This window comes from Engraulis encrasicolus, unplaced genomic scaffold (genome assembly GCF_034702125.1).
Source record: "Engraulis encrasicolus isolate BLACKSEA-1 unplaced genomic scaffold, IST_EnEncr_1.0 scaffold_100_np1212, whole genome shotgun sequence".
In the NCBI taxonomy this organism is placed as follows: domain Eukaryota; kingdom Metazoa; phylum Chordata; class Actinopteri; order Clupeiformes; family Engraulidae; genus Engraulis; species Engraulis encrasicolus.
In genome coordinates, this window is record NW_026944471.1 from 102,501 (window position 1) to 117,771 (window position 15,271).

A 15,271-nucleotide genomic window follows, 5' to 3' on the forward strand; every position below is an offset into this window, starting at 1 on the left:
TCATTTATTGGTTTAAACCCTGCACTGGTACTTGGGTGAACCCACCACCTTCACCCTATTACATAGGTTTCGATTGCAGGTTGGGACAAAGGCGAGATAGAGTTACTACTCGAGACCACCAAGATTCATGACTAGTCAAGACTAGAATGTGTCTTCCTGCGTCTTTTACACCTGATGGCATGATGGTAAGTGCAACATAAAAGGGACTCAATACACGGGAAAAGGCTGATATGGATATTTACTTTACAATCACAAAAACAAGACACTTGTTTTGATTTGTTTTGAATCTTTGTATGCAAACCGGATAGGGTTTTGAGGGACTGATGACAAAGCACTGGCCAATAGGCACAGACACAGTTTGAAAAACAAAAATCAACAATCTTCCGATGTGTCCTTCATTGGGGCCAGACTAAATTACACATTTAATCTCACATTTAGTCTTGTTTATCAGGCTACAGAAGAGGTGTTGTTCCACATCCATGACCGAGGACAGGAAAACTTGGCAATGACCTAGGCCACTTTGCGCATCAGTGCTGCGCTGAATTTAGGCTATACTTGCGGACGGGGACCTCAACAGACATATGCCGAAAAACTAATGAAAGCGCCATCCAGAAAAAAGACGTAAATATTTTGCTCTCACTTAGCCTAGGCCTTACATTTCTGCCCTTGCACAACATTATGCTTGGTGTTTCTGGTCAATATAGGCTAAAGCAAACGCCATTATTCAGATTCTTGTTATTAGGACCTATGTTATGTTATGGTCTCGAATCTCTCTCGCAATTTGCAAAACATAATATTCATTCTCAAAACAGCTTTTACAAATGGCAAAACATGGTGGATAACCTGCAAAAACCGAGTCTCTTGCTCAAAACCCTTAGTGTTTTGGTCAATAGGCTAAAGCAAATGCTATTCTTCAGATCAGTCCATCTGTTCTTCCATAGCATGCATGGACCAGTGACAAATTTCTACAATTCTTGTTATTAGGCCTTCCCTATATTATATTATATTATATTATATTATATTATATTATATTATATTATATTATATTATATTATATTATGTTATATTATAATGTATTATATTATATTACTACAGCCTATTAGATAGTTCATTATAGCTGTTATGATGGTTAAGAAAAATATGGCTAATGAAAAGGCCCAATGGCTAGTGAGTCTGGAAAACCACTAGCCAAAATGGCTGGTAAGCAAAAAGGTTAGTATCAAGCACTGGTACAATCTTTGACAGAATGTGTAAAGTGACTGTAACATGGTCGCCAGCCCATATGGCACGCATCCCTGTAAACACAGGCATGCAAACAGGTCAGGGGTGAGTGAAAAAGGTGACAAGAGCGCGGCGGCATGGCGCGGTGCATTGCACGCTTGCCCGCGAACGCAGGTGCGCGTGTGTATGTTGCGCGCAGTGGTCAGTCTTGTATTCAGACTAGGACCAGTCTTTGACTAGGGGGGGAGAAGATTTAGCTAAACACGTATTTAAATGGTGAATTTTGAGCATACTGTAGCGACCAGGGGACAGTGAACATTAGAACTGCCAACCAATTTTGTTTCTCCATGATTTAGCAGTCATGTCTGGTGGGTGGTTGGGTAGATAGATAAGATAGATAGATAGATAGATAGATAGATAGATAGATAGATAGATAGAGAGAGAGAGAGAGAGAGAGAGAGAGAGAGAGAGATATAGATAGATAGATAGATAGATAGGCTTTTAAATTACATCATGATAGAGAAGTGGTTCTCATCGTAAGTTTCCCCAACACCCCACTGACCTCATCAAAACCCTTATTAAAAGATAAAATAGGTTTATAGGCTAAATTCCCCCCAACCCCTCCTCTCAGCAGTCTCCTTCTTAACACCCCTTCAACACATATTTAAACCTCATATTTCAGACAAATTGCAATACAAAAAAAAACTTTGTCATTGTTTGAATTAGCTACTGAAATTTAAAAAAAAAACTACTCTACTTTTAGTCCATTCACCTAGTATCTCATATTGTCACCCTGTAAAAGTATGTTCCACTAAATATAAATCGGTCGATTTTTAATGTCATTTAGATATACTAGGGATTACACACAAACTTGGAAGGATAAGGCCTGCAAAATGTCCCGTGTCAAACACTAGACTGACTGGCTAGGCTTCTCTCTCCCCCTCCCTCTCGTGCGCTTTAGAAGCTGCCAGCAGCATTATGCACGATGTTGCATGCCTCGCGTACATGCACTTCTTCACCTGCTTTTTTTTTATTTTTATTACCCAGTAGCTACTTTAGCCTTTTTTCCCCTGCGCACTCTCCCACTAAACTGTCCCGGTTGACTTCTCTCGCGGAGAAATCAGATGTCCTTTGCATCGCCTTAACTAGAGAATAAAATACAACGAACGAACGGAAACTAAAATATTCTGCTGTACCGTAAATGGACATTTCAAACCATTAACCGAAATTAAAGAATACCAGGAACACGTGCCGTGTAGCCAAGCTTTCGAAGCTCTTATGAGAATAAATGCTTTTACACGATGGCATCGAAGCTGCGGAGTCAAATTATCAGGAAAAACAACTGAACCAACTGAGGTGTGGGGTACCTGTTCTCTGCAGACTTCCACAGATGGCACACTTCAGGATTTGGGAAGGGGGAAATGTTCAGACACAACTCTCTCACACCTCTCTGGGAAACTGATCATCTGTGACTGATCATCTGGACATCTTCATATAATCAGAAACGTTGTTAGAACTAGAGACCTAGACAGTTTTGCGCTCTTTAAAGTATGAAGGGCGGGACTTCATTGAGCTTGTTTTTGTTATTGGCTGTGCCGACAAACACAAATACTGTAATTGGCCAAATGTCATTACAACATTAATAATAACCATTACAACAGAGCTATGCTGTGCACCTTTCTCCTCGCCGACACCCCCCTAAAATGTTCTCCTCGGATCTGCACGATTCACAGAAAGTTTGCATGCCTGAAACAGCTGCAGAATTCGGGTGCACAAGTACTAATAACAATTAGGATACGATCCTAACATTCACATGAGTACAACAATTTATTTCGGTGACAAAAAGGCTTGTGTCTCGTAGGACGTCCCCAGTGCATGACAGTGGAGCGCGGAATAGCAGGGCAGCACATTTGACAACATTGGTACATAGATTGGTACGCATTTTCAATAAATGACATGTGAGCCTTGTCATACTACAAGTTCTCCGCTCATATCTACAGTAGTTTCTACAATAGCTTGATATATGAGGCCCATAATGATCAAGTCATAACTAAAATATTGCATTAACAAATTAAATCACTAACTTGAGTTTCTTCCATCTGCAGTGTGGGTCCTCCAGTAGAGAGCAGAGCTGCTTCACTCCTGAGTCTCCTGACATCTTCCCATCCAGGTCCAGCTTGGTCAGGAGTAAGGGGTTTCTACCCAGAACTGAAGTCATATACTCACAGGCTTCCTCTGCTGCATCAATCTTCAACAGTCTTCAAAGAAAGTTAAAAGAAATTATATTCCCTACTGACTTTTATATTTTACAATTTATTTATAGGTATGCACAATATGTCTTACAATTCAGGCAAAATAATCACTATAACCACTTATAATTAGTGCATGGGAGGGAAATAACAATTTTCTGAGCACTGTTACTGTCAGTATTTCCTGTTTGCAACTTAAAATGAATAAAGAAACATTTATCAAAAAATGTTCTTGCCTCAGTTTCTTTAGTTTACATTGAGGGTCCTGTAATAGATCAGTAAGTAGCTTCACTCCAGAGTCTCCAGGGTCGTTTCCTCTCAGGTCCAGCTCCTCCAGGAGTGAAGGGTTTGATTTGAGAGCTGAGGCCAGAGCAGCATATCCTTCACCTGTTACACCACAATCTGACAAGCTGGAGAGAAAGGTTTGTAATCAGATGTTGCTTCTGGAGACATTTTTTTCTTGATCTAATCTGAATGTCTGATCTTATTCTGTTTACAGTGAAATAGCGGTATCGGCAATGCAGTAAACCTTACGTCATGGAACCTTCCCAGATACAGAATCGTAAAAAGTGTATATATGACAACTGGATCAGACTACGCAAAGCCGTCCAATCTAACACGAATTGTAATCGAATCAGCCACACAAACCCATCCAATCTGACACGAATTGTAATCGAATCAGATATATACTAGTTTGGATTGTTTATACCGTAGGTAACTCTTTATGTCTATGTGAACATACGTACCTAGTGTTACATTACAGAGTCTTCAAGTGATCGTATTATATCTAGAACCTTGCCATAACAAACCTTCAGAAACCATGATAGTAGAGCACAGCAACTTTATTAATCCCAGAGGGGAAAGTAAGGATTTATCAACAACCGCTCATTTTGATGATGAGATTGGTGTGGTAATGGTCAATAAATGATATGAGAGCCTTGTCATACTACAAGTTCTCCGCTCATATCTACAGTACAATGGCGCAGATAGCGGGGGGGACGGGGGGGACATGACGTACCCAGATTTTCATTCACCTGGACCCGTCCCCCTCACTTTTATGGAGAAAATATCTGATTTCTGCCTTTGCATTTTGAAATGTCCGAAATAGCGCCTCCCTGGACCATTCACTTTCATATGTGGTAAAAAACGGTATTACACTCTATAGTCTAAACTGCTGTCAGCTGACTCAACAGTGACACCAGGTAGCGACAGATTGGCTACGTTTACATGATGTTTTTAATTCCGATTTAATAGATCGGATTTAAGTAGATCGGATTAAGAGTTATTTTTGCGACTTGTATACATGGCACTTTCACTTAAATCTGAATAAACGTCTGGGGAAAAGAAAGCATTGCGATTGGACTGAGGACGCACGTGCTGAGCGAGCCAAATAATGCGGGGGGCGTGGTTGCCAAACCTCAAGGGAACTCTGTTGCCACTGGGACAGAAGCTATCTTCAGCCCGAAAATGAATTCCCTCAGTGGACTCAAGGCTGAAGAAATCCCCTTTGGGTCTGGTTCTTTCAAATGCTAGTTAGCACCCACCTAGCTTAGAAAAACGAACTGGTGAAAGGGTGATGTGGAGTAACTTTGTTGTGCTTCATTACTTCGTGGGGCACTTTTACATCAATATATGGAAGCCACAACATTTATAGTCGCTTAGGGACTTTAAATTAAGCAAAACTTTCATGTGAAAATCAACAGGAAGTGCCGTCATGTTTTTTCTCACTGGCAAAGAGCACGGGCTCTTGGCGCCATCGTGTGGTCAACGAGCATGCGTGGAACGACTGGATTTATTGTAATTCCGAATAAAAGGTTACATGACAGAAGAACGTGTTTAATCGGATTTAAAAGAGGAATAAACCACCCACTTTAATCGGACTTAAGTTTAAATCGGAATAAACTTAAATCCTGTTCGGTAAGTGTTTACATGATATTTTTAGAGTGGAATTAAGTTTTAATCAGATTTAAAGTGAGTTAAATCAGACTTAAGTGTCTCATGTAAATGCATAGAATCTCTATGCTTTCAATGGTGTGGTGAGGTATTGCAGAATGAAGCAAATGTATTGAAGTTAATGGCAGTAAATCTATTTTTTGATTGGCTAACAGCCACTGAAGTCCCAGATTTGAAGCGCCATAAGCTTTTTGCTTCTCACGGTGATTGGCTTGAGTTGACAGGGCTAGATTCAGGAAGTGGAGCTAAGAGCAGACGTCATATTTACATTACATTTTTGGCTCAGACCAGTTCCTTTCTTGCTAGCTATGACGTGGACGTGAACGATGGCGGTGGAAACGCATGGATTAAAACTTGGGATTTACTGCTTTCAAGACAACGTTTTAAGGTAAGGTCAATATGGGTTCATGTCCGCTGTGATGCTGTTTGTAGTTGCTGAAGTTAACTGATGTTAATTGTTCAGAAGGGCTTTTTTGGTCTCTGTCGTGGGCCTGTTTTCGAGTGAAAAGACAGCTTTGTAGGGCCATGCCATGACAGCTGTCAATCAAGTACAACGCAGGTAGCTGTCGTGTTCACTGTCCCTTGGTCTGTAGCCTATGCTGTCAACATCTGACTTAATTCCTTTTTTTACTAAGCGCCTTTTTGGAATGATGACTGTGGTGGTGTCATTCTGTTGAATGCATTTAGCCTACTGTGGATTGTTGTTAAGCGTATTACAACGCGAATGTGTGCATTGCATTAGTGGTGAAGTGAGGGATGATAGGCCTACATACACTACCGGTCAAAAGTTTGAGGTCACCATACTTTCCTCCCACAATGCTTCTTTCTGACAGTGAAGCATATTCCTTTTCAATTTCAGTTCTGGTATAAAATCAGTGTATAGAGTTATTGTTCTCTGAAATGAATGCATGCAACAAATAAGCAATTAGATATTGGAAAAATTAACTGTTAAATGGATTTACTTGTATAGACAATGCATAGAATAGACCAAAATGAATCACTAACTTTTGACTAATCAAAGTGTACCTTTACTAAGGTAGTGTCTAGTCTGGTGTACTAATCCTTTGGCATGAATAATAACCAATTGCGGTTCTACAGATTCATTCCCGGGATGAGATGAGGTCCAGAATTGCCCATGAGCTCTATGAGCCCCATGCATGCAAAAGTTGATGTCTGCTCTTGTCAATCCATACATTGCCGGATGATATACACATCATTTGAAAGAGGAGAATCTACACTTTCCAACGATGTATGGCACTGGCTTCCACACTAAACCATCGCTGAGACAATAGATTGTGCATTCATAAGTAGGTTCATTCTGATGGCTAGAAAATCATGCAGCTACTTTGACTTGAATTTGTGGACGAGGTGGCAACTCAACAAATGTCATACACCTACCATTGGAAAGGGCAGACACTGAGCTTTCCAATAGTCCCATGCATTCTCTGATAAACCAAAGAAATGCCTCAATGGACTAGAACATGTATTTTTATGTAACAAATGGGTGAAAAAGCTTGGTAGATTCCACTCTTCTGTCCAGTTCAACCAATTTTATGGGTAATCAAACCTTTTTTCACGTGTGGCTGTTCAGTACGTTCCATTATTCCATTTCAAGCTATTTAAAAGATGTTTGCGACTTGATTTGCAAACAAATAACTGGAAAAATGAAGGTGACCCCAAACTTTTGAACGGTGGTGTACATATGAAACGCAGCGTAGTAGAAAAATGACTGAGTAGGCCTAGTAGCAGGGTGGTTGTCTGAAGAGCTCAAGAATCACCATTTAATCAAAAATGTCTAATCTGGGGGGGACAAAACAGTATGACTTGGTTGCCCAGTTTCTTGCTTACCAATATCACACATGCCCCAAAACCGCTGGACTCAAGTTATGTTTACATGCAAAACCACCGCGAGACTGGTCGTCTTGAAATTTCTACAGCGATAAATCACACTGTTGCTAGCCTGCTGTAGGTGCCTAGCCTACAACGTGAAATTTGTTGACACAGTTGTCCTGTTTAAAGGTTGAATTGGTTGGGAAAGTAGCAGTTGCTGATGGGATGGGAGAGGTGTGTTTAGAAGCGCGCACAGGGGCGGGGAGGGGGGGGAGACTCATGCACATTCTGAGTTGAAGCTGGAGCGGTTTAAACATTTGTGATTCATTATTTTTTTTTAAATCAAGATTTAAAAATTGTTAATGTAGTAGACCTAGGCTACTAAAGCAAATACAATTATTTAGCAGAAGATGAATAGGCCACTAACAATAATAAAAAAGATATTCCGTGTATTACAATAAAATAATAATACCCCCCCCTCTGACGGACGATTGGTTTTGAAAATATCCCCCCCAGTTTTTAAAAGCTATCTGCGCCCCTGCTACAGTGGTTTCTACGATAGCTTGATATATGAGGCCCATAATGATCAAGTCATAACTAAAATATCGTATTGACACATTAAATCACTAACTTGAGTTTCTTCCATCTGCAGTGTGGGTCCTCCAGTAGAGCACAGAGCTGCTTCACTCCTGAGTCTCCTGGTATCCTCTCACTAAGGTCGAGCTCTTTCAGGAGTAAGGGGTTTCTACCGAGGATTGAAGTCAGATACTCACAGGCTTTCTCTGCTGTCTCACTCCTCAACAGTCTGCAAAGAAACTGAAGATGAATAGTATTCTCTATTGTCTTTTATATTTCATTGTTTATTTATGAGCATGCACAATGTCAACTGCTACTTTCAAAAATCCTGCTTTGCGACTTAAAAGAAACATTGATCAAAATATTCTTGCCTCAGTCTCCTGAGTTTACATTGAGGGTCCTGTAAGAGATCAGAGAGTAACTCCACTCCAGAGTCTCCAGGGTCGTTTCCTCTCAGGTCCAGCTCCTCCAGGTGTGAGGAGGGGTTTGATTTGAGAGCTGCAGCCAGAGCAGCATATCCTTCTCCTGTTACACCACAGCCTGACAAGCTGCAGAGAAAGGTCTATAGTCTTATGTTGCTCATTGTTTACATGGACATGTTTTTGCCTTGATAAGAATAGAGCTAATCTGATCATCCAAATACAGCGTTACTTAACAGACGAATAGCACGTAGGCATCGACAGTACATTAGACCTTATGTCATGGAACCCTTCCTGAAACCAAATCAGCAAAGAGGGCAATGGGCTCAGATGTCAAGTGGTACAACCACAGCTGATGCCCATAAATTAATTAGTATTTTTATTAATGCATTGTAATGAATGTGCTTCTGAGGTAATCCAATAAAAACAGCATAATACAAAGAAATCCCTACAATAATTGCCTGACATGCTACTGAAATGTCATTGACTCATATGTATAAGAGATCTGCACCAGACTACACAAAACCTTCAAATCCCATTAGAATTTTAATCGGACCAGGCATTTATTTGTATTGTTTTGTAAATTATTATGTCTGTGTGAACACAGCTAGTGCTACCGGGCAAACACACCGGCAGTGACAGGAATGAGTGTGTAGCAAGAGTGACATGAGTGATAGGGGCGAGAATGTAATACAGTGTCTCCAGGACCTCCCCATGAACCCTGAACACTGGAGAGGAGCAAGTTGGGAGAGAGAGCTCAGAAACCGGAGCTGAAGTCTCTGGTCCCAGTCCAGCATACACATTGCAGCCATACTAGTTCTCACACTCATACTGCCACGGTAATGCATACATAGCGTTACGAGATAGACAGGGATTATAATAAAACATAATAATATAATATAAATGTCTAACCTCAGTGTCTCCAGTGCACAGTCTGGGCTCTCCAGTCCACTACACAGTTGGTTGACTCCAACATCTCCAATGCGGTTGTCACTGAGATCCAGTTGTCTGAGCTTTGATGATTCGGTCCAGAAGACAGATACTAGCATTTTACAGCTCTTTGTAGTGAGCCCACAGCTCTTGACCCTAAATGTAAATCGCAACCAGCTCTATTAACAAGCTTGCTTAATACTACTGCTATACTGTCAATAGAAAAAAAAAGTATTAAAATTAGGGGTGTAACAATATTGAACCGAACCGAAACAGTACTGAAAAGACCTCTGCCGAACCGAACAGTGCTGTACCGAGTACCAAAAGGTTGAGTAAAAGGCTACTCTGTTCATGTTGTTACATTATGCTGCTACTACATGCAGAGGCTCGTGCAGAACCCTGAGAGAGAATGCAAGAAAAAACAGGTGTAGAAGCTTGTTCTTTGTGTAACCTTGAGGAGAAAGTGCTGTTTCTTACCCTGATGAAATCTCCGACCCAAAGTAGAAGATTGAATGTATTTCCTTTTTTTCGTTTGTATTTTGACAATATTTTGTTGAAATAAACAACGTGCTGAGGAAAAAAAATAGTTTTCTACTTTGTTCCCATATTCTGTACCGAAAACGTACCGAACCGTGACCCCAAAAACCGAGGTACGTACCGAACCGTGATTTTTGTGTACCGTTACACCCCTAATTAAAATGTTTGACATAACAGAGCCACCCATTTGGTAACATTTAACTTACAGGGTTTTAACCAGTCTGTGGAGCTATATTACCCTTGCTGCTATATGATTACTTCACTTCACTTCACATAATAATTATCATGTGGTAACATTGTACGTACAGAATTGTGTGGGATTCCTCCATTACTGGCTTCAACCTCAGGAGGGCTTCATCAGAGCGGATATACTTCTTCAAGTCAAACACATCCAGATTCTGGTCTGATGTCAGCAGCACAAACACTAGAGCTGACCACTGACCAGATGAGAGCTGGGCTTCAGCAAGTGTCCCTGCATTGAGGAAGCTCTGGATCTCCTCCACTAAGGAGTGGTCATTGAGTTCATTCAGGCAGTGGAAGAGGTTGATCATCCTTTCTGATGAAGAGGCCTCCCTGATCTTGTCCTTAATGTATGAGATTGTTTCATCATTGCCTGTCTGAATTTGTTTCATCGTTATTAGACCATGCAGGAGACTCTGATTTGACTCCACAGAGAGGCCAAGAAGGAAGCGGAGAAAGAGGTCAAAGCGGCCATCTTCATAACCCAAAGCTTTGTCAACAGCATTCTTCTGCGAAGTTATCCTTGTTGGAGTTGAAGACTGTGTGGAAATTGTGTCTGCCCTTTCAACTTCCATCATCAACAGTGCGTACAGAGCAGCAAGATACTCTTGGATACTGAGATGCACAAAGCAGAACACTGTCCCTAGAAAGATCCCTGATTCTTCTCTGAAGATCTGGGTGCACATCCCAGAGAATACTGCTGCCTCTTTGACATCAATGCCACAGTCTCTGAGGTCTTCTTCATAAAATATAAGATTGCCCTTCTCTAACTGTTCATAGGCCAGCTTTCCAAGATTGAGGACAAGTGCATGGTTCCATTTTGTCTTAAGGTCATGCACATTGTCAAATTTGATGTTTCTCTGTCTGGTTTGGAAAATAAGGAAGTGTGTGTACATCTCTGTCAAAGTCTTTGGACTCTCTGTTTGTCCTGAGGAATAAATTATCTCAAGAACCATAGCAGCAATCCAGCAGAACACAGGTATGTGGCACATTTCGTGGAGGCTCCTCGATGATTTAATGTGTGAAATGATTCTGCTTGCAAGACCCTCATCATTGATCCTCTTCCTTAAGTACTCTTCCTTCTGTGAGTCAGTGAACCCTTGCACTTCTGTGACCAGGTCAACACACTCGGGAGGAATTTGACTGGCAGCTGCTGGTCGAGAGGTTATCCAAAGTAGAGCAGAAGGGAACAGATTGCCCTTGATGACATTTGTCAACAGCACATCCAATGAAGTGACACCTGTCACATCAGTCAAACTTTCATTTCCTGCAAAGTTGAGTTGGAGTCGACATTCATCCAGACCATCAAAGACAAAAAGCACATTATATTTATTCTCGATGCCTATTGTTAACGTCTTTGTCTCTGGAAAAAAATGGTGAAGAAGATCCATCAAAGAGCACTCCTTGTCTCTCATGAGGTTGAGCTCCCGAAAGCACAGTGGGAAGATGAAATTGATCTCTTGGTTGTTAATTCCTTCAGCCCAGTCCAGGATGTACTTGTGCACAGAGATGGTTTTGCCAATGCCAGCCACCCCCTTTGTGAGAACTCTTCGGACTGGTTTGTTCTGACCAGGAGAGGGTTTAAAGATGTCGGCACATTTGATTGGTTTGTCCTCTTCAACTGATCTCTTGGTTCTGTATTCAATCTGTCTGACTTCATGTTCCTCACTTATTTTCCCACTTCCTCCTTCTGTTAGATAGAGATCTGTGTAGATCCTTTGGAGTAGGACAGAGCTTCCATGTTTGGCTATTCCTTCAAACACACTCTGGTACTTGTTCTTGAGATTTCTTTTCAATTCATTCTGACAAAGTACATTGAGCTCATCTAGTTAAAAACAAATATAAAAAATAAGTAACCAGGGTGACAACATGTGACAAAAAGAAAAAAAAAATAGCGGCATGTCACTAACAAAGAACGCATTCTCACTTTCATTCAATTCGTCAGCAAGATCCTGGTGCCCCATCTTACAGAGGAAGTGCAGTGCCATCTTGAGAACTCCTTCTCTGGCATCACGGCCTTCTTCTGTTTTTACATCAAAGGTTTCCTTGTAGTCTGGTCTAAGGATCTGCTTAAATCTCTGCAGCTCTTTCTTTAAAAATGTGACCATCTTCTCCTCAAGCACCTAAAGTACACACCACACAAGCCCTTACTGTAAAGTACACATTAAACCCTTTTACTGTCAGGACCTTGATTTTGGTTTGTTCTTTATTTCCAGTGTGACTGCCATTTTACTCAGTCAGTTAAATCTTAACCATGCTTTGATTACCTGTAAGTGGATATGTCTATAAACTGACGTGTTAAAATCAAAAGACAAAAATTCCAATCTTTCAATTTCACCTTTGGCCTATTTTACCTGTGAGTGGATATTTTTATGCACTGATTGTAAATGGGGTCCACGTGTTCATCAAAGCTTAAAAACAGCATCAATTATGCGTTCACTAATATTAAACAAATGCTGAAATCAATCAGGAATAATATTTCAAAACAGACGGATTTACTGAACAGAGACTCTGCTGTGACAGAAGTGGAGTTGTCAAGTCAGATGGAGGCTCTGAATCGCTGACCTTAAAGATGTGAAGTAGGTCTGTCTGGTCATACTGACTGCTGCTGCTGTCTGGTTCATATCCCACCTCTTGTTCCCTGGTGATAGAGAATGAAGAACAGCTGACACCCATGTGGTTTACATTCTGCAATGTGGATTATGTGAGGCTTTTTACGTGGGGAAAAAAAAAAAAAGACAGATGAGACTTCTATTCTGTAAACATGCATAGACAAGTAATGGGTCATCCCTATGTTCCCCAGGTCCTATGTTCTCCGCAACCAGGGAACTTGGGACCTTTAATTCAAAAAGGGTTCTATGTTCCCCTCTGCTTCCAAGTAGACTGCTGCCGCATGGCAAAGCGCAGGTTGTTGTTGTACTTGTGACAGGTTAGGTTTAGGGATGGTTTTGGTCAGGGCACAAATGTACAACTCAGAAACATTGTACTACTGACATGTTAGGTTTAGGGATGGTTTTGGTCAGGGCACAATTTTTAAACTCGAAAACATTGCATTACTGAGAGTGAAAAGTTGTTCCCTGGTGATAGAGAATTAACTGAATGAACAATGTTGTGTCTGCATAGTGAAAAGGCGTTAGCTCCCATCTGCTGTGGGCCTCAATGCTGATGTCTCTGCTGTGACGTTCTGTACTTCCTGTGCCTACCTTTCCCCCTCTGCCATGAAAGGTCCCACTTCTTTAGACCAGTCACTCCTCATGGATGGAGCTCTGGACACACCAGACCCTGGTCCCTTCCTGGACACCCTGATACTGTAGAATAAAGGATTAAAGCAGACGGAAAGAGGACAAGGAGTTTCTATATTAGTTTCTTATGCTCAAAACAGTGGGCTGCAACTAGAAACCTAAAGTAGTTGAAAAGATGTATATAATGGTATCTCTGATGTAGCCTATAGTAGATGCAAAAGCTGTGAAATTTCGGGTGAGAAAAATAACTGCACCTTGATAATTTTCAGAGAGTGTCATGTAAACCCCTCAAGCTCTCCAAAAATGGTCATATTTGGACATGGGGTGAACCCTCTGACCCGGATATCGGAATTAAAGTAATTTACCTTCATTTGGGATTTTATTTGAATTCATCAAAGTGCTACTCCTCCCTCACTTTTTAAGGAGATAACCTGCAGTAGTTCACAACTCTGGGCTTGAACCTGCGACAAGTTCACACGAAAATAAGACCAGCCCAGACAGAGCAATAGTTCTACCGATACTGAACAAAGCTAACTAACCAATTGCCATTCGTTATACATATTATTTACATATATTTTAAGAATCTGCATAGAAACACTTCGGTTGTTGTTCCCAACTTGAAAGGTTTTACATTAAATAGTATTTTTCAATGAATTTTATGAAAAACATCAACATGTTCCAGGGACATATCACACTAGTAGTTGCTGGTCATGCAAACAAGACATAGATGTAAGTCAGGCATGTTCACATGTTACAATCTATCAATATCTGCCCATGCATACCTTTCCCCTTTTCATAAAGGTTTTCATATAATTCATAACATTTCATGGGGAAAAAATGTGTCTTCTTTTAAGGTGCTGACCAATACAATATGAGACTGAAAAGTATTTAATTTATAAAAGCATTACCTTTCCTCTTCTGCCATGAAAGGGCCCTCTTCTTTAGACCAGTCACTCCTCATGGATGGAGCTCTGGACACACCAGACCCTGGTCCCTTCCTCGACACCCTGCTAGAATAAAACAGGACAAGGAGTTTCTAAAGTCAAAGTCAAAGTCAAAGTTAAATTTATTATCCCAGATGGGAAATTTCAAATGGTCAAGGTGCGTATAAGTACAGTACAGAACATTCAGACAGGGTAGACAAGACTTAAAAAACAGATACATATGTAAAACAATTAAATACCCCCCCTCCCCATACCACACTATCTCCTTTTCACACAACTAGACTGTTGCATAACCACCCCCCACCCCCACACACACACACACACACACGCGCACGCACACGCACACGCACACGCACACGCACACACACACACACACACACACACACACACCAGAGACGTGCGGTCAGGGTAGGCAGGGTAGGCAGTGCCTACCCTGGGATAAATGTCTTAAAAATAAAAACTAACACATGTTTTTAAAAAAATATTCTTCAGAGTTCACATACACAACAATAACATTGATTCAGCATAAATTATGAGCTGTTTAAAGTACAGTATACACAGGACAACGATCAAAAACCTAAGTAATCGCACGAAGCAAAGCGCTCAGGCTTGGGCAGGTTGCTGTGGCAACGCGCAGTCCCGGCTGGTAGCAGAGACAGGCTGAAAGCAGAGCTTTCGAATGCCAGCCAGGCAGCCCGGTAAGGCTCGCTTTTCCTCTGCCTAGCCTGCCTTCAATGCTGTCAATGTAGAAGTTTGCGCATGCGTATTAAGTTGTCACATAGCTTGTCAATGGGACTAAAAGCAGAGCCTTTAGTCTGTGGCGGGAGTATGTGAGCCAATCACAGCGCCCAAAATGAAAAATTGTTACAATTCAGGTAGTAGCCAATTTCTGCCCTACAGGCAGCTATGATAGCAACAACTAGCAAGGCAAGGCTTGTTCAAATCTCTAGCCGTATCGGAAAGAAAACATGGCAGTCTTTGTCTTTTTGTCTTTATTATTTAAAAAAATGCCGAGAAGTAGCAAGAAAGACGGTTCAAGTGACAGACAGCTGAGCCGTTTGCAATCGCTGCATTGTGGAAATATTCAACATCAGATGGGTAGCAGCTTCAAGTAGTTTGCACTGGGACAA

General features: G+C 41.2%; 1 protein-coding gene across 1 annotated transcript in view; it reads right to left on the bottom strand.

Annotated features, from left to right (window-relative positions):
• LOC134441950 (NACHT, LRR and PYD domains-containing protein 3-like) overlaps nt 1-12,592 on the bottom strand; it is a 15,796-nt gene extending 3,204 nt beyond the window's left edge. Inside the window, exons 1-6 of the mRNA XM_063192329.1 lie at nt 12,521-12,592; nt 11,883-12,078; nt 10,022-11,780; nt 8,201-8,377; nt 7,885-7,998; nt 3,707-3,880 (exon numbers count right to left, since the gene is read on the bottom strand). Coding sequence (XP_063048399.1) covers nt 3,707-3,880; nt 7,885-7,998; nt 8,201-8,377; nt 10,022-11,780; nt 11,883-12,063 — 2,405 coding nt within the window. The 5' untranslated portion in view covers nt 12,064-12,078; nt 12,521-12,592. The remainder of the gene's footprint in view (nt 1-3,706; nt 3,881-7,884; nt 7,999-8,200; nt 8,378-10,021; nt 11,781-11,882; nt 12,079-12,520) is intronic.
• Nucleotides 12,593-15,271: the final 2,679 nt, after the last annotated feature.